General features: G+C 36.8%; 1 protein-coding gene across 5 annotated transcripts in view; it reads right to left on the reverse strand.

Moving 5' to 3' along the window:
* ift172 (intraflagellar transport 172) overlaps positions 1-20914 on the reverse strand; it is a 193178-nt gene that overhangs the window by 17227 nt on the left and 155037 nt on the right. For 2 of the 5 annotated variants that reach the window (XM_063001980.1, XM_063001979.1), the window contains exons 35-42: positions 17562-17691; positions 16996-17094; positions 16739-16848; positions 14943-15006; positions 11334-11420; positions 8910-9026; positions 8570-8680; positions 2808-2927 (exon numbers count right to left, since the gene is read on the reverse strand). In XM_063001980.1, the coding sequence (XP_062858050.1) occupies positions 2808-2927; positions 8570-8680; positions 8910-9026; positions 11334-11420; positions 14943-15006; positions 16739-16848; positions 16996-17094; positions 17562-17691 (838 nt within the window). Of the gene's footprint in view, positions 1-2807; positions 2928-3006; positions 3488-8569; positions 8681-8909; positions 9027-9153; positions 9636-11333; positions 11421-14942; positions 15007-16738; positions 16849-16995; positions 17095-17561; positions 17692-20914 lie in introns of those variants that run through there. The other 3 variants (XM_063001981.1, XR_010013706.1, XR_010013707.1) reach the window with 3 other exon arrangements.

A 20914-nucleotide genomic window follows, 5' to 3' on the forward strand; every position in this document is an offset into this window, starting at 1 on the left:
GTAAAAAGCATTAATTAATTCATTTAATTTGAGTAAGCTTTGTTAATCTCTGGGGAATCTAAGCAAACCTTTCTTACTTCAGTTTGATTTTAACGTGCTGACTGATGTACTACAAGTACCATTTTATTAGTATGTCAGTGCTTGTGTTAATATGCAATTTCTTACACATAATTGAGGCTCTGATATTATTATTGTGTTCCAGAGGATACAGAAGCATTACAGGACCACAAAGAACATGAAAACGGGGATTCTTGAAGTGGTGAAGGAGAGTGCTGTTTTATCAAGATCACTGTCCAGTGCAGTCAATGTTGCAGTTGTAATTGAAGAAGAAGTAGTAATGGACAACCTGCCCCACTACACTAATGCCTTCAAGACACCAAACCATCCAAACTGGTTTTTATTCCACCTTAAAAATTAGCAATTACATTTAGGTGCTAAGTTGACTTGTAATTTGTAGTTGCCCGTGCACCCTAAAACTACATTTAGGCTCTACTTACATTTTCTAATGTAAATTGTTTCAATTACACACTATAACATGTATAACTTGTCATTTGTTTGCTGCTTGTGAATGCTGAATGTTTAAAAAAATGTATTGTTTATATGATACATGCAAATAAAATGTATTTGTTAAGAATTTACATTTGCTATGCAGTGTTCACTTATTCAGAATGTTTTACATTTACTTTGATACTAATTAATAATTAACTGGACTAAACAAATGTAGTTGACAGAATTGAAAATTTATTGTTGGACCAACAAGATGTAGTTGATGAATTTCATTGACACAACCTATTTTTTTAGTTTGTCCAAAATTGTAGAATTGTCAGCAGAACTTAAAATATATTGTTGGACCAACACGATGTATTTGATGAATTTCATTGACACAACTTATTTTTTTTAGTTGGTCCTACATTCTATGGTTGTCAGCAGAACTTAAATTATGCATTTCAGATAACTTAAATTAGACCAACAAAAAAAATTAGATGCAACAAGTCACTAAGAATTTTTAAGTTGGAGAGACTTGAAATTTGTTAGTGTTGTTATGCTGCAACTTTAAGGACAATAACTCCAGTTTTCGTTTAAAAGCGTTCACAGAGCATTCTGATCATGTCCACCACACATTTGTCTTTGCCTTGCAGCTCTAAATTAAGCTCATTCAACATGTTGGTTAGGTCTGTCATAAATGCCAAATCTAAGAGCCACTGTTTGTCATCCAGCTGGGCATATTCTCTACCATTCAAGAAGAAACTCTTTGATGTCAGGTAAAAGATCCTGAAACCTTTGCAGAAATTTGCCATCTGACATCTGTATGTAACATGAATCAGTATGTAACTGAATATTCTCTGTCAGCTTCTTTCATGTATGAAAAAAACAACTTTGTAGTCTTTGCAGTGGTATTGCCCAAATCAAACCGTTTTTTGTTTCTTTGTGCTTGGTTGTGCACTCATCTTCACAAACAGTGTAGGTTACAAAAGGAAAAATGCAAAAATGGCACAAACTGGCTACTGATGAATAAAAACTTTCTAGATTAGCAGTGCTGAGGCGTAGCTATGGTCAAAAAACAGTAAATTAAAGAAACAATTAAAAAATGTCATGTCAATCACATTGACCTGTTTGAATAAGGCACAATCTTCCAGCATGCACTGTGTGATGTACTGGTCGATCAACGTATTGGGCACCCCTGGCATAACGTATGAAATAAGGTGCAATATGAGGCATCCTAGCAATCATACGTCAATTACGTTAGTGTAACAGACTTTTCTGTGGTGTAGTGTGTTGACAATGTTTGATGTGTGTGGTTACGTATTTAAGGCATTTTGTCACTTTGGTGATTCCATAATCAATGGAAAAGTGTGCTTTTCTACACACGTGATCATCTCTCTGTAGTCTGTGCTGCGCCTTTAAAAAAACAGCCATTAAAGTATTATGCCCCTGAAAAGTTGTCTATGTACAGTTTATTTACTTCTTTATAAACTCAGCAAACTCTAAAGATGCTTGGTTATATTAGAAATCGGTTGGACAAAATGTCCAAGATGTCGAAGTCTAAAGCAGCTAAAAACACTACTCGGGTAACTGAGTTTGGAAAACTCTCAACCGATTCTGTGGACGCAAGGGGGATGGGTAAAAACACAAATGAGAATTTTCCTATTTGAGATTGTCACTGGATGTTCTAGGTTTACATTCAACTGTTAAGGTAGGCTGTGTATTGTAGCTTCCATTTATTCCATCATTTAATTATGAGTGTAAATTAATGACACTGTGAAATGTGGCACTTTTCTTTGACAATCTGTAATTAAAAAAAAGAAAATAGGTCTGTAAAATTAAGCACATTTTCCGATGAATTTAGTAGGGCCCTATACATAAGTAATCCACCAAAATATAGACATATACACATAAAGGTCCTACTCACACAGTTGCGATTTTGTGTTCTTTTTTTTAAGAACAAATGCAAAAAAAAAAAAAAAAAAAAAAAAAAAAAAAAAAAAAAAAAAAAAAAGCCCTGATACATTTTAAGGCAACACTGAAAATACACAGATAAGAAGGATGTAGTCATTAGTCGTGAGTTAATGCTCTCCTTGTGTGAAAGTGTGTGTGTGCACAGTCCTCTGGTGCATTTTGGGATGGGGTGAGTTGTGTGGGTTTGGGGGTGTGTGGGGACATAGTGGGTGAAAGTTTAAAACAAACAACAGTGAGAAAGAGAACAGGTCCATTATTCAGTTAAAAATTACTGATTGAAAAATTAGTATTAAAATATTAAAAGTACTCTAATATAGTATTTATTTTAAAAAATTAAAAAAATTACACACCAGCTGCTCGATGCCCTTGGTTGCTGAGCGAGTGGCATAATAGTGAGCGATCACCAGCATCTGCTTAAAGTTGTCATGGGATGATAAATTTGCTTCTGAAGACTTGGAAAGATTCCCACACTGCTCAGTACAAATACAAGAATCAGTCAGAGCATATGATAAAATAACTGTATGCAAATGTTTGGGCACCACTGGTCAAGTCAAAACTTTTATTGATTTTCTAAGTGTATCTGCATAAATTGAACAAACATTGTGTATTTCAACAATTATATTCAGAAAGAAATTTAATTCCCTAAATTTTACATATTTAAAAAAAACTAATGTGACATGCAAAATCTGTGCAGCACCCACAATACCTGCTGGCTTACCATGCTGGAACTTGTAATTTCCACTGTGCAAAGTATCAATAACAAATAAAAGTTAAAGGGATCCTCTAAAATCAAATCAAGATCAGAAGGATCAAGATGACCAGAAAAAATATGTTAGTCAGCGTTTTCTTCTTTCAGCTGTTTCTATTAGGGGTCGCCACAGCAGATTTGTCTTCATCACGGCCAGGTTCGTGTGTGGGCACCATCAGCCAGCCAGCAGAGGCTGCAATTGCAGCAGCAATGCGGATACCCTCCCTTAGACATATCATGTTGTATGTAGTTACACGGCCAGCTAAAAGCAGAGCTTGAGAGCTTAAAAGAAGGACAGTGGTGATTTTACACATGAAGCAGGGGATGAATTGAAATACAATGCATAAATACACTAAATTAATTATTACTATTTATAATGCACACAGTCATCCAATTAATCAAAAAAGGGTACTGTTCAGTTGTTAAAAGAAAAAAGTCCAGTTCATGTTTGATTTTTAGCTAAATGTTTAGCAGTCTTGAAAAGAAAAAAGATAAAAAGAAATAATAATAATTGATATAATGATAATAATAATTATAAATAAAATAATAATATTTTTGCCAATAAAGGTTTGCAATCAATTGTTTATTCTTTTGGTCTGTGTGGGTTGGGGGGCTCAACTTTTCTTAGACACTCATATACAGTGGTGTTCAAAAAAATAGCAGTCCAACACCATTAACCTGATAAATTACTGTTTTTAGTAGAAATGCTATTTCTACATAGCAAAAAATTTACTTGAAAGTGTAGTAGAGTAATGAAAACAAAACAAACCCAACAATTAACACATGCATGCCACTCATTCTGAGTAATCGAAGCATTGATTGAAAGGGGGTTGTTCAAAATAATAGCAGTGAGGAGTTCAATTGGTGAAGTCATGCATTATACATTCAATTTTGGCCCTTATTTAATGTAGGAGGGTGGCAAATGTTGCACAGGTTGCACATTTCCTTTTGAAATACTGGGTAAAATGAGTTGTTCCAGACATTGTTCTGATGAACTGCATACTTTGATTAAAAAGTTGCTTGTAGAGGGAAAAAACATACAGAGAAGTGCAGCAAATTATAGGCTGCTCATCTAAAATGATCTCAAATGCCTTTAAGTGACAACCAAAACCTGAAAGACGCAGAAGGAAGTGTGGAACTGTTGTTCGAAAGGATCAAAAAAGATCAAGGAACATCTGAAGTTACCAGTGAGTACAGAAGATGATTAAGTGAAGCCAATTTACCTGCAAGAACTGCTTGCAAAGACCCGTTGTTAAGAAAAAGACGTGTCCTGAATGGGTTCAAATTTGCCAAGGAACACATCGACTGTTCCAAAGACAACATTTTGCGGACTGGTGAAAGCAAAATTGTTCTTTTTGGGTCTAGTGGCCGTAGACATTATGTCAGACGACCCTCGAGCACTGAATTCAAGCCAAAGTACACTGTGAAGACAGTAAAGCATGGTGGTACAAAATGATGATATGGGGATGTTTTTCATACCATGGTATAACGCCTATTTATCGCATACAAGGGATCATGGATCAGTTTAAATATATCAGAATGCTTGAGGAGATCATGTTGAAGAAGAAATGTCCTTAAAATGGGTGTTTCAACATGACAATGACCCAAAACATCTTGGTTACAGACAAACAAAATTGAGGTAATAGATTGGCCAGCCCAATCCCCCGACTTCAATCCCAGAGAGAACTTGTGGACTGACATCTGAAACGCGTTTTTTTAGGCAAAACCCAAAAATGCAGAAGAACTGTGGAATGTAGTCTAATCATCCTGGACTGGAATACCTGTTCAGAGGTGCCAGAAGAAAAATGCTGGCACTGCTATTTTTTTGAACAGCCTAAAATTCATTTTTTTTAAATTTTCTGTAAAGGATGAACACAAACTAGCTACATTTTGTTAATGTTTTGATTTAGAATTAAAAGTGTAGTATTTTCAGTGCATTTGCATTTATGGAAATAAAAGTTATTATAATGATTTTGTGCTTTATTCGCTTTTTTAAAATCACTGCTATTTTTTTGAACACCACTGTATGGAGGTAAATATGTAGCAAAACTTTTGCACCTGCAAAAAAAATCTGTCCGTGCGCCCCGCCCCTCGCCAGCTGCAGGTACAAATTAGTTTTGCAACACGCTGACCGAGATATTTTTTTTACAGGTACAGATTTTTTTTGCAGGTGTAAAAGCTTTGCTACATATTTACCTCCATACTCACAGGGGCTCCAGAAAATAAAAGCTGGGAACCATTGTCTTACAGACAGTAAAGAAACTGAAACTAAAAATGATGGACATTACAAACTTACAATAAATACAACCCTAAATCAGAAAAAGTTGGGACAGCATGGAAAATGCAAATATAAAAAAACAACAACACACAGTTTCTTTGACTTTTATTTCATTGCAGATAGTATGAACCTGAGTTTTTCATGTTTTGTCTGGTCAACTTAATTTTATTTATTAATAAACATCCATTCCTCAATTTCAGGCCTGCAACACATTCCAAAAAAAATTGGACAGTGAAGCATTTACCACTTTGTAATGTTGCCATTCCTTTTCACCACACCGAGACGTTTCGGCACCGAGGATACGGTTTTATTATTTCAGGTTTTATTTTGTCCCATTCTTCCTGCAAACACGTCTTAAGATGTGCAACAGTATAGGGTCATCGTTGTTGCATTTTTCGTTTCAAAATTCTCTAAAAAAGACTTGGAATGCTGATTCATCTGACCACAATACACGTTTCCACTGTGTGATGGCCCACCCTAGATGCCTCCAAACCCAGAGAAGTTGACACCGCTTCTGGATGGTTAACATAAGGCTTCTTATTTGCACAGTAAAGTTTTAAGTGGCATTTGTGCACGTAACTCCGTATTGTAGGGCTTGACAAAGGTTTGCCAAAGTAATACCTTGTCCATGTGGTTATATCAGCTAGTGTTAAATGGCGGTTCTTGATGCAGTGCCGTCTGAGGGATCGAAGATCACGGGTGTTCACCTTAAGATTGCGCCCTTGGCCTTTACGCACCGAAATTCATTATTATAATATTATGCACTGTAGAGGGAGAAATATGCAAATCCCTTCCAATATTTCTTTGAGGTACATTGTTTTTAAATATTTCAAGAATTTTCTCACGCATTTGTTAAAAACCTGGAGATCCTCTGGCCATCTTTGCTCATCAACACCTCAGCCTTTCCTGGATGCTGCTTTTGTTCCAAACCAGCTTTTGTACTAAACCATGAGTACAATCACCTGTTGAAATCACCTGTTTGGAATCACATTATTATTTAGTTTTTTTTTTACCTCATTACAAGCCCTAAAGTGCCCCCATCCCAACTTTTTTGGAATGTGTGATGCAGGAATGGAGGTATACTAACAAATGAAATGAAGTTGAGCAGACAAAACAAAAAATATCTTGCAAGCCTTAAAAAACAACTTTTCGCAATCAAATTAAAAGACAAAGCAAATGTAAGAAACACTGCATTTTATTTTATTTGCATTTTCCATACTGTCCCAATTTTTTTCTGATTTGGGGTTGTAAATCTGTAAAATTAACACAAACATTTCTTTTTGTATATCCACTTTCTGTATAACCACTTTAAAAGCCCTGTTACTAGTTAAACCATGCAGAGAAATCTGAGGGTACACATCTAGTTTTTATAGGAGCATGTTCATCTAGTGGTTTATAAGTAATGTGGTTGTAATTTTCAAATATGTCAGACATGCAGTAGTGTACAACATTGTCTTTTGAAATGAGAGCATGAATAGAGTAGAAGTAGCTTTCTTACTTAGTTTATAAGGAAAAAACTAAAACATGTGAATATGGTCAGAAATACCAGGGAGCCAAAGGCAGAGACTTAGTTTAGTTGAGATGAACAGATGACAAAGGTACAATGTGCCAATGTGTAGGAAACTCATGTGTTGTTTAAGGTTAAAATATCATACCATATCATATACCATACCATATATCACCACCTGGATTTAACTAAGCAAATAGGTAAGAGCCTCCCATTGGATAATTACTGCATGGGTGATTATGTTTCAGCTGGCAACAAGTTATTTAACCCTAACTGATGCAGTGAGTAGCTTCTCATTTGTTACAACCATGTCGAAAGACACATCTTGTAGTCGTGGAAAAGATGTTAATCTGTTTTAGAAGGGTCAAATTATTGGCATGCATCAAGCAGAGAAAACATCTAAGGAGATTGCTGAAACTACTAAAATCGGGTTAAGAACTGTCCAATGCATTATTAAAAAGTGGAAGGACAGTGGGGAAACATCTTCGAGGAAGGAATGTGGTTGGAAAAAAATCTTGAATGATCGTGACCGGCGATCATTTAAACATTTGGTGAAATCAAATGGTAGAAAAACTACAGTAGAACTCAGGGATATGTTTAATAGTGAAAATAAGAGCATTTCCACACGCACAATGCGAAGGGAACTCAAGGGATTGGGACTAAACAGCTGTGTAGCCTTAAGAAAACCACTTGTCAGTGAGGCTAACCGGCAAAAACAGCTTCAATTTGCTAGGAAGCATAAAGATTGGACTCTGGAGCAATGGAAGAGGGTCATGTGGTCTGATGAGTCCAGATTTACCCTGTTCCAGAGTGATGGGTGCATCAGGGTAAGAAGAGAGGCGGCTGAAGTGATGCACCCATCATGCCTAGTGCCTACCGTACAAGCCTGTGGGGGCAGTGCTATGATCTGGGGTTGCTGCAGTTGGTCAGGTCTAGGTTTAGCAATGTTATGTGCCCAAAGAATGAGGTCAGCTGACTACTTAAATATACTGAACAACAAGGTTATTCCATCAATGGATTTTTTCTTCCCTATAGTCACCCACTATTAAAACAGAAGCAAAGATGGCACAGTCAAAAATAATTCATTTAGTTCAAAGAACACCACGTATGGTACTATTACTCTCTGTAACCACCCAGTGTAAGCTAATTCAGATACAGAAAGTATCTGGGTATTTTCCAGGTTTCACTGAGAGGAGGTATGCCAGATTTGATCAATGATCAAATTATTAATAAATTATGCCTTATCTGTAAGTAAGCAACAGTTTAACAATGCACAAGAAAATTATAGATAAAGCAAAAGTGAAATAACACAACTACAAACACAGAAAAGGGGCAGAAAAAGAGTTGTCAACGTTGTGGGAAAGCAAACTAAGAAAAGTGTCATAGCGCATAACCATCCTTCCTACTCGTCAAACATAGCTCCATGTACACATTTCAAGTCAGTTACTAAAGTGAAAATACATAGTGCACCTTGCAGAGATTAATATAACTTATAAAAACTTTGACCAAGAATGCCTAAACATTTGCATACAACTATTGAAAAACCTTTTTCTCTATTTTTACCAATACTGTAACTCACCAGCAAGTGCAAAAAATCTCTCAGGTCTGCCCACATCCGATAGCCTTCAATGACATCACTTTCATTCCAGTTTATTAGCTCTAGGAATATGCGCTTGTAGATATTAAAGTTCTGTAAAAACGATAAGGTAGGACTTTAAATTAAACTTGAAATCTAATTCCAACAGCCTGACACTAGCAGACATCATGCTAGTAAGATCAACTCATTAGTTTTAATTGGTTAGCCACATTTGAATTTTTATAAAGCATTTGACAATGAATATATAACACAACTGAATTCCTCAACATTTAATAAAAAGCTGATTAGTACTTGTAACAACCTGTGAGGTCACGGGATATACCTGTGGGCTGGCTGGCACACCATGCTGTAAGTACAGTTTGAGCACTTTCTCTGCTTTACCCTCTTTGATCAGCTGGGTTGCATACAGGGCACAGTATTTATGCAGGATCTTATCATTCTGTGGGGGGGGGGGGGGGGGGGGGGGGGGGGTGAGAGTCAGAAGAAGAGAGAGATACAGAAGTGTTGCTGAAGTCAGTTTTTCTTTAATGATCTATAATGATATGATTATTATTTAATAACACAACGACCAGATTGGTAGAGTACTGCAGAAATGGTTGTCCTTCTGAAAGGTTCTCCTCTCTCCACAGAGCAACGCTGGAGCTCTGTCAGAGTGACCATCGGTTTCTTCCCGATCGCTTAGATTGGCTGGGCGGTCAGCTCTAGGAAGGGTCCTGGTGGTTCCAAACTTCTTACATTCATGGATGATGGGGGCCACTGTGCTCATTGGGACCTTCAATGTAGCAGAAATTTTTCTGTACCCTTCCCCAGATCTGTGCCTCCATACAATCCTGTCTCGGAGGTCTACAGACAATTCCTTGGACATCATGGCTTGGTTTGTGCTCTGACATGTACTGTCTACTATGGGACCTTATATAAACAGGTGTGTGCCTTTCCAAATCAAGTCCAATCAACTGAATTTACCACAGGTGGACTCCAATCAAGTTCTGAAGAATGATCAGTGGGAACAGAATGCTCCTGAGCTCAATTTTGAGTGTCATGGCAAAAGCTGTAAGTACAATGTACATGTTATATTTTTGTGCTTTATTGTTAATAAATTTGCAAAAATTTCAAACAAACTTTTTTCAATTTGTCATCATTGAGTATTGTGTGTAGAGTTTTGAGGGAAAAAATGAATTGAATCCATTTTGGAATAAGGCTGTAACATAACAAAACGTGGAAAAAGTAAAGCGCTGTGAATACTTTCCGGATGCACTGTATTTGGATATTGTAAATGATGCCCTGGTATTAAGGCAGAAGTCAGATTATCATCCTATAATATTAATAATATAACGTAATATTGCCCACTTGATCAACAATGTGAAATATGAATGTAAATATACTTCTGATTGCAAACACATTTTATAAAAGTTTGGATGGGGCAGTGTAGTAGTGTAAATCATAAAATTATTTAAAACACCCACACACAAACACAGGTTAATAAGGTAACAGAAAATGCCATCATTATTGAATATAAAAGGAGCATTATCAAAAAACAGTCAATTACAAGCAAGGCTAGGTTTCTCCAAGATATGCATTAAAAACAGACATGACTGATTGATATGGGACTTGGAAAACCCTTGTCAATAAACACAAAAGTTTTTAACTGCGTCTGCAAATGCAAGCTAAAAAAATGCAAAATGCAAAGCGTAATCTACATCTTAATAAAAAAAAAACACAACTGACTTGTCTAAGCTCAAGCTTTAAATTTTGTATGAGCATATAAAACAATACATTTGGTTAGCTGAACAATTAACAAAGCAAATAATGCAATAATAATAATAGTCCATGAATATAAAAGTATACATTCCCCAGTTACAATTTCAGGTTTTTGTGATGTAAAAAATTGACCAAGACAAATGATTTAAGAACTTTTTCCACCTTTAATGTGACCTGTAATGTGACCAGTTTTGTGCCAATATTTGGAACTCCTTCCACCTTGACTAAAGCCCTGACTGAAGAACAACAGTCCAAAAAGCATAACGTTGCCACCACCATGCTTTACTGTTTGTATGATGTCCTTTTGGTGATGCAAAGTCTTGTTTTATCAAATAACATACCTTTTGGAATTCAACATTGGTCTCATCAGAACATTTTCCCCATATGCTTTTGGCAGCCTTAATGTAGGTTTTTGCAAAATGTAGTTAGGTGTGGCTGTTTTTTCACCCTTTCCCACAGCCCAGACATATGAAGATTACAGGAGATTGCTGTTAAATGTAGTACACAACCATTACTTGGAAAATTTCCTGCAGCTCATTTAATGTTTTTGTATCCTTCTTCTGACTTACACCAATAAGATTCCGTTGATACTTTTTTCTGTGTAGACCATGGCTTTTGCTGTGATATGTTACTAAGTAATTGTCAAGAAAATCCTACTTTTTTCTACATTACGTTTATTGACGGCACTTAAGACTACTATTTAGCAGTTTGAACGTAATGGTTTATTCTAAAACACAGCCACATCATTTAATTATAAGACGGTGTACACACTTAGGCCATCACATTATTTTAGTTTTTATTTTAAATTTTCCCCTCTAAATAATTTCAGTTTGTTTTTAATTAAATTGCACAGATTCTAGGTCACAATAAAGAAAATAAATCTGAATAGATTTTTCTTGGTCTAATTTACATCACAGAAACCTGGCATTTTAATAGGGGTGTGTAGAGTTTTTATAGCCACTGTATTGTTTTACAATTCCAGAGGTACCTGTTTAGATGCAATATCAATGCACTTCTCCCACTGTCCACTCTCAGCATACATGTCTAATGCAGCCATAATGTCCACTCCAACAAGCTGCCAACAGAAATAGCTCAGTTAATTGCCAGATTTAGGTCATAATTGCATAATTAAAGTATAAATAACAAAACACTTTAGTCAAAGCAAAAAGTCCCCAGCAAACTATAAAGCAGAGTATTTTATTCTATTTAAAAAGCATAGAAGCATGCTTATAGATGAGCACCCTTTCAGCTTTTAAGGTTTTTGTAATAAAAAAAAACAATCACAAATATGTCACACTGATGGCAACTCATCACGTCACACAGTGGATATGTGTATCGTGGTCAAATGAATCAGCATTCCGGGTCTTTTTTGGAAAAAATGAATGCTGTGTGCAAAAGACGAAAAGAACCATCCAAACTGTTATCAGCAACAAGTCCAAAAGTCAGGATCTGTGTCATGGTACAAAAGTAATTTACACTTCTGTGATGGCAGCATTAATGCAGAAAAGTACATTGAGATATTAGAGCAACATGCTGCCTTCAAGATGTCATCTTTTCCAGGAACGTCCATGCATTTTTCAACAAGACAATGCAAAACCACATGCTGCACACACATTACAAAGGCATGGCTGTGGAAAAAAAGGGTACGGGTACTAAACTGGCCTGCCTGCAGTCCTGACCTGTCCCCAATAGAGAATGTGTGGAGAATTTTTAAATGAAAATGCAACAATGATACCCCGTACTGTTGCACATTTTATGATGTGTTTGCAGGAAGAATGGGACAAAATAAAAACTGAAACACTAAATTGCTTGGTATCCTTGGTGCCAAAACGTCTTTTGAGTGTGGTGAAAAGGAATGGCAACATTACAAAGTGGTAAATGCTTTACTGTCCCAACTTTTTTGGAATGTTTTGCAGGCCTGAAATGCAGTAATGGAGGTACAGGGGTTGGACAAAATAACTGAAACACCTGTCATTTTAGTGTGGTAGGTTTCATGGCTAAATTGGACCAGTCTGGTGGCCAATCTTCATTAATTGCACATTGCACCAGTAAGAGCAGAGTGTGAAGGTTCAATTAGCAGGGTAAGAGCACAGTTTTGCTCAAAATATTGCAATGCACACAACATTATGGGTGACATACCAGAGTTCAAAAGAGGACAAATTGTTGGTGCACGTCTTGCTGGCGCATCTGTGACCAAGACAGCAAGTCTTTGTGATGTATCAAGAGCCACGGTATCCAGGGTAATGTCAGCATACCACCAAGAAGGACAAACCACATCCAACAGGATTAACTGTGGACGCAAGAGGAAGCTGTCTGAAAGGGATGTTCGGGTGCTAACCCGGATTGTATCCAAAAAACATAAAACCACGGCTGCCCAAATCACGGCAGAATTAAATGTGCACCTCAACTCTCCTGTTTCCACCAGAACTGTCCGTCGGGAGCTCCACAGGGTCAATATACACGGCCGGGCTGCTATAGCCAAACCTTTGGTCACTCGTGCCAATGCCAAACGTCGGTTTCAATGGTGCAAGGAGCGCAAATCTTGGGCTGTGGACAATGTGAAACATGTATTGTTCTCTGATGAGTCCACCTTTACTGTTTTCCCCACATCCGGGAGAGTTACGGTGTGGAGAAGCCCCAAAGAAGCGTACCACCCAGACTGTTGCATGCCCAGAGTGAAGCATGGGGGTGGATCAGTGATGGTTTGGGCTGCCATATCATGGCATTCCCTTGGCCCAATACTTGTGCTAGATACTTGCGCGTCACTGCCAAGGACTACCGAACCATTCTGGAGGACCATGTGCATCCAATGGCGGTGCCGTGTATCAGGATGACAATGCACCAATACACACAGCAAGACTGGTGAAAGATTGGTTTGATGAACATGAAAGTGAAGTTGAACATCTCCCATGGCCTGCACAGTCACCAGATCTAAATATTATTGAGCCACTTTGGGGTGTTTTGGAGAAGCGAGTCAGGAAACGTTTTCCTCCACCAGCATCACGTAGTGACCTGGCCACTATCCTGCAAGAAGAATGGCCTAAAATCCCTCTGACCACTGTGCAGGACTTGTATATGTCATTTCCAAGATGAATTGACGCTGTATTGGCCGCAAAAGGAGGCCCTACACTAAATTATTGTGGTCTAAAACCAGGTGTTTCAGTTATTTTGTCCAACCCCTGTATATTAACAAATGTCATGAAGTTGAGCAGACAAAACATGAAATATCTCAGGTTCATTCTGTCTGCAATGAAATAAAAGTCAAAGTAAATGTAAGAAACTTTTTTTTATTATTTGCATTTTCCATGCTGTCCCAACTTTTCTGATTTGGGGTTGTATAGTACAAGCATAAAAACATTAAAAGTATTTAGTATTCACATTTTATTTGACACTTAATAAAAGAGAAACGTCAAATAATAACATATAAACAAACAAACAAAGTAATAATTGCATAGACCCTTACCATTTAAGTAAGAATTTTTTATAATTAAAAACCAACAAGTGAAATTTCTTACTACCTAAAGTATTCAGACCATATATTTAATACATTTCAGTAGCCATTTTGGCAGTAATTGAACTGCAGGTCTTCAAGAGTATACAATTCCAAATCAGAAAAAGTTGGGATAGTATGGAAAATGCAAATAAAAAGCAGTGTTTGTTAATGTTTACTTTGATTTTATTTCATTGCAGACTGTATGAAATACTATGAAGCTATTTTCATGTTTTGTTTGGTCACTATCATTTAATTTGTTGATTTCAGGCATGCAACACATACCAAAAAATGTTGGGACAGAGGAAATTTGGGTTAGTAATAATGTAAAAAAAAAAAAATAATGATGTGATTTCAAATAGTTGATGTCAACAAATGCTTGTAATCATGATTTGGACCAAAAGCAGTATCCATGAAAGGCTGAGTCTTCATTACATTTCATTACTTGGTATCCTCTTTGCAAAAATGTCATTTAAGTGTTGTGAAAAGGAATGGCAACATTTACAAAGTGGTAAATGCTTCACAGTCCTAATTTTTTAAGAATGTGTTGCAGGGCTGAAATGCAGGAACAGATGTATATTAACAAAGGAAATTAAGTTGTAAGTGATTGGACAGTGATTACTAATTCTTTGCTGGCTGAGACTGAAATACAATGTTTATTTGAAGCAGCACACTGTCAAAGGCAGTACAGCTGTGAGTTGATTGCATTTAAAGTGGATCTGTATTCATTTCTGACACTTTCTGCACTTTTATTTATAGTTTTATAAATGCAAATTTTCATGTATTGTTTTTCAGTCAAGCGACGTAAAAATGGTGTAGGTACTGCTTTTCATTGTGTCATCTTCACCACATGTCACTATGGAAAAGCAATGACATGCATGTATTGCATTTCACATTTGTCCACTGTAGTGAACGCATTTCAATTTTACTGGCATAATCATACAGTTCCAGGCACATAAGATGGTTCACTTGCACTGAAATCATCTGTGTACTTAAATAAATAAATAAAATAAATAAATAAATAAATAAATAAATAAATAAATAAATAAATAAATAAATAAATAAATAAATAAATAAAATAAACAGAAAAGTGTGAGACAAACTTACTGATTCCACCTTGCCATGGTTTTTTAAGTGCTCTTTATAACACTGATCAACATATTCTTCCAACCTAGAAAGACAGTTATGACTATAAAGATAAATACAGTGACACAAAAGTTACAGCAGGAACAGCTGACCTTGTTTTTTTTTTTTTTTTTCAGTCATGACTACGGCCCTACTAAATTCAAAATTTGCTTAATTTCATGGACCTTGTTTTTCCAAAAATCATGCATTTCATGGATAGGGAAAAAGTGCCACATTTCACAGCAGTCATTAAATTACACTCATAAATTGAAAAACAGAATAAATGGAAGCTACAATACACAGCACAGCCTACTTTAACGGTTAAATGTAAACTTCCAGCAACAGTCTCAAATTTCTCATGCATGGTTTTACACAACCCCCTATGAGTCAACAGAACTGGAGTTTTCCAATCTCAGTTGCATGAGTAGTGTTTTTAGCTGCTTTAGATTTTGACATCCTGGACACTTTGACTAAGCAATTGCTAACTGAATTGCCGCAGGATTGCTAGGAACACCTCATAGTGCAAATTAACCAGTAAATGTGAGGCACTTGAATGCTATGCGAATTAAACATTTTAAATCGGTAAACACAAACCTTCAATATTGAATTTCACAGCACATTGCCTAATACACCGGAAAAGGCTTGTTTCACGGTCCGTGACGCGATTTTAGGGCAATGAATTAGGTAGGGCCTTAGTCATGACCCAACACTGAACTCTTTTACTTAAGTACAAAATACAAAGAAGTACTGATAATGGGGGTACTAAATATTACTGTGTGTACTTGATTGCATGGGCACAAATACTAATAAAATCTAAAGTACTGCATATTCAATGCTTCAACAAGTGTTAAAAAGCAAAGCAAATCAATCACTAAGACTAAGAACATTTTTAGATAACAATAAACGCAGTGTTGGAATTTGTATAAAGATCATTGGAACTACTCAGTCTTATCCACGTTACAACATTTATTAAATCATGATAACTACAACACATACAGTCCCCCTCGGCACCCCTGGCAGATTATTAGATTAGTAAAAAGTTGTTTTTTTTAAATAACCATTTGGTGAATCTAGGTTAATCTAACACGGAAGAAATATTTATTAATTATGATTTTAACGTCATGTTTTTCACACTTTGGTTACATTCATGACAGGACAGGTAATTACTGGTTACACAAGATTAATCAGTTCAATCTTTAATGTGAAACACAGTCATGGACAATTTAGTATCTCCAATTCACCTTACTTGCATGTCTTTGGACAGTGGGAGGAAACCGGAGATCCTGGAAAAAACCCACGTAGACACAGGGAGAACATGCAAAACTCTACACAGAAAGGACCCGGACCACCTGGGAATCGAACCCAGGACCTTCTTGCAGGTCTCATTCAACATGTGCTACAATAATGTGGCTTTGCAGACACACAATGTGCTTGACTGGCCTGATACCACTGACTGCTGAGGAGCTGGCGGCTTGTATCAACCAATAAAAAGGCTGCCAAGACACCTACGGCATGATGTCAATATATTAATTAGGTCTCTACAGTTGATTGGAAAAAAATTTACTATCTATCTCTATGGCTTTTTTAACACAGAAGAGACATTTCTGCTTGTAATCTTTTGATGTTATTATAATGCACTATACAGTATATGGTCACATTTGTTTTTTATTGTGAATAAGACTGGCCTCTGTTCATCCTCTGCCCTTGTTGTTTTACCTTACATAAACATTTAAAATGGCACATTGTTTTTCATAAAAGTATCTGCATCTAGGGCGTACCTTGGATCCAACTCTTTGGCTACTCGCTTGGCTTTGTTCCATTCTTCCCCCTCTAGGAATGCATCTACAGCTTCCTTAATGAGGTCTAGGTTAAGATAGAGTTCAGCAGCCTGGGCAAAAAGGCCAATATGAATAAAAATGTCCGGTTTGATTAGCCATACACCAAAGGTTTAAAGGACAGGATGGCAATTAACCTTTGTCATGTAAAAGAAACTACCAAACCTCCCCAAATATATTGGTTAATTGTGTGTACATACCGTGATGTATTTTCTAAGCTGCACCAAATGTCGCCCAACAGTTTGTACAACATTTACAGCCTTTTCTCGCTTCAGAAACTTGATAGCCAGCTCTGCTGCCTAAAGGATATTATACAAAAAATGTTATGCCTGTACAGGGCAACAAGAACCTCATTTAATCATTCATATGATGTTTATTTTTAATGATCATGTACACATTATGTAAGAAATATATGTTTGCAAAAAGGTACAGTTAATGGACAGATCAAGCTATAAATAATAAAATCAAAACAAAATGCAATTAAAAGTATTGTTTGCATCTTTTAGTAACAGATTGTGCATATGTGTTTTGCCATAACAATGTTGTAGAGACAGTCAACACTGAAAATGTACTTATATGTGTATTTTTTAAAAGTAAATTAACAACTGTTAAAATAAAGTACTGAACTAAGGTAATCCTGTACCACAAACTGCAATTATAAAGTTAAAAACATAAAATTCACTAAAATTATATAACATAATGGGTACAAGACTAAAAATAAATGTGCAGCCCCTTTGCCTGTTAAAAGCTTACACAGACATATTACCTTTATCCAACACTTTTCAAGCAGGGCCACATTGGTCGAATCCTTCACCTTTAGGTAGCACTCCACTGCCTGAGAATATTCCCCCATCTGCTCCCACTCCCGTGCCTGTTCAACCATGCTCTCTAATCCCCTGCACACAGATGCACACAAATGCATCAAAAAAACATAGTGTTACTCCTCAACTTCCAAGTATTCATAGGGCTAACAAAATTAATTTTCAAATAAAGCTGCAATACCACAGTATGTGACCAGGAGGATAGGACACATAAGCAAAGAAGCAATAGTTAATTTCCCTAAGGGGATCAATAAAGTCTTATCTTATCTTATTTCATGTCAAACAGTCTTTGTTTGCGTAACATTATCTTGCACTATGCCAAACTTAATGTCAATCAGAAAATCTTTGACCAACAATATCTGGCATGTTATAGCACCACCTAGCACTGCAGTTACACCATATTTTTTGCCATAACCTACAAACATGGTATGCTATGTGCCACTGAAGTCTAGTGACAATCGGTGCAAATGCGTTCCAAGTTAGAGCAGTATATGTGTGCTTTATGCTTGGTTTGCTCTACCCATGTTTTCTGATTGGCAGCTGGCAGTGTCACTGTTTAGAAATTCCAGCATTTTTTTTGAAAATTAGTAAAGTTCAACTGCTTAGGGTTATTTTGATACCACATTTGTGCATGTGGTATGAAAATCCAGAGACTAGTTTGCACTCAGTGGTTCTCAATGGTTCATGAGGCTTTTTTGTAGAAAATAAGACAAGTAATGTCTGTATAACTTATTGTTTGGTCTGTGTGTTTCATTTTATCAGAAAATACTACTTCTACTACAAACAATAATTAATATAAGAAAAAGAATTTTGTTGTAAATCCTAACAAAAACAATAGGGTTCCAGCACCTTGGGTTAAGTCTGCAGATAGTCAAAAAGGACATCATGAACTCACCTAAAAGACTTACTGCTACACTTTGGCTTTACCAAATTTGTGTTGGGATTTGTACTGTTCACATTCATGGGCTATGTAACAGCACAGTGTACATGCTTTTTTATTTTAAATGGTAGGGGTATAAGAAAAGTTAACACAGTAGGGTAAGATAAATACCCTTAGACCAGACCTGGGCGGTGATCGGTCGTTATGCAAATCAACTGCATATAAGGTTGGGGTATTCACCACCAGCCCAGACTGAAGAAATCATTCGGATTGAGTGACGAAACGTATCTCTACAACAAACTTGTGTCCAGATGAACTGATTCAACTTTGTGGATTTGTCAGTGTCCATTCTTATTTTTAACCACTTAAATAAGTGAATACATTTTGTAAGATGGCAGAAGATACTTTAGTTGTTTCAACAAAGCAATTGCTTCAGTTTTTTTTTTACATAACTGACTTTTTCTAGTTCAGATTTATTTTACAACCCCAAATCAGAAAAAGTTGGGAAAGCATGGAAAATGCTAATAAGTTTCTTACATTTACTTTGACTTTTATTTCATTGCAGACAGTTGGGACAGTAAAACATTTACCACTTTGTAATGTTGGCATTCCTTTTCACCACACTTAAAAGACGTTTTGGCACCGAGGATACCAAGCAATTTAGTGTTTCAGCTTCTATTTTGTCTCATTCTTCCTGCAAACACATCTTAATATGTGCAACAGTACGGGGTTGTCGTCGCATTTTTAGTTTCAGGACTGCAGGCAGGCCAGTCCAGTACCCGTACCCTCTTCTTCCGCAGCCATGCCTTTGTAATGTGTGCAGCATGTGTTTTTGCATTGTCTTGTTGAAAAATGCATGGATGTACATGGTTAACATAAGGCTTCTTTTTTGCACAGTAATGTTTTAAGTAGCATTTGTGCATGTACAGTGGTGCTTGAAAGTTTGTGAACACTTTAGAATTTTCTATATTTCTGCATAAATATAACCTAAAACATCATCAGATTTCCACACAAGTCCTAAAAGTAGATAAAGAGAACCCAGTTAAACAAATCAGAAAAAAATATTATACTTGGTCATTTATTTATAGGAAAATGATCCAATATTACATATTTGTGGGTGGCAAAAGTATGTGAACCTCTAGGATTCGCAGTTAATTTGAAGGTGAAATTAGAGTCAGGTGTTTTCAATCAATAGGATGACAATCAGGTGTGAGTGGGCACCCTGTTTTATTTAAAGAACAGGGATCTATCAAAGTCTGCTCTTCACAACACATGTTTGTGGTAGTGTATCATGGCACGAACAAAGGAGATTTCTGAGGACCTCAGAAAAAGAGTTGTTGATGCTCATCAGGCTGGAAAAGGTTACAAAACCATCTCTAAAGAGTTTGGACTCCACCAATCCACAGTCAGACAGATTGTGTACAAATGGAGGAAATTCAAGACCATTGTTAGCCTCCCCAGGAGTGGTCGACCAACAAAGATCACTCCAAGAGCCAGGCGTGTAATAGTCGGCGAGGTCACAAAGGACCCGGGGTAACTTCTAAGCAACTGAAGGCCTCTCTCACATTGGCTAATGTTAATGTTCATGAGTCCACCATCAGGAGAACACTGAACAACAATTTTGTGCATGGCAGGGTTGCAAGGAGAAAGCCACTGCTCTCCAAAAAGAACATTGCTGCTTGTCTGCAGTTTGCTACAGATCACGTGGACAAGCCAGAAGGCTATTGGAAGAATGTTTTGTGGACGGATGAGACCAAAATAGAACTTTTTGGTTTAAATGAAAAGCGTTATGTTTGGAGAAAGGAAAACACTGCATTCCAGCATAAGAACCTTATCCCATCTGTGAAACATGGTGGTGGTAGTATCATGGTTTGGGCCTGTTTTGCTGCATCTGGGCCAGGACGGCTTGCCATCATTGATGGAACAATGAATTATGAATTATATCAGAGAATTCTTAAGGAAAATGTCAGGACATCCGTCCATGAACTGAATCTCAAGAGAAGGTGGGTCATGCAGCAAGACAACGACAATAAGCACACAAGTCGTTCTACAAAGAATGGTTAAAGAAAAATAAAGTTAATGTTTTGGAATGGCCAAGTCAAAGTCCTGACCTTAATCCAATCGAAATGTTGTGGAAGGACCTGAAGCGAGCAGTTAATGTGAGGAAACCCACCAACATCCCAGAGTTGAAGCTGTTCTGTACGGAGGAATGGGCTAAAATTCCTCCAAGCCGGTGTGCAGGACTGATCAACAGTTACCGGAAACATTTAGTTGCAGTTATTGCTGCAAAGGTGGGTCACACCAGATACTGAAAGCAAAGGTTCACATACTTTTGCCACTCACAAATATGTAATATTGGATCATTTTCCTCAATAAATAAATGACCAAGTACAATATTTTTGTCTGATTTGTTTAACT

Source organism: Trichomycterus rosablanca, chromosome 9, assembly GCF_030014385.1.
Source record: "Trichomycterus rosablanca isolate fTriRos1 chromosome 9, fTriRos1.hap1, whole genome shotgun sequence".
In the NCBI taxonomy this organism is placed as follows: Eukaryota; Metazoa; Chordata; class Actinopteri; order Siluriformes; family Trichomycteridae; genus Trichomycterus; species Trichomycterus rosablanca.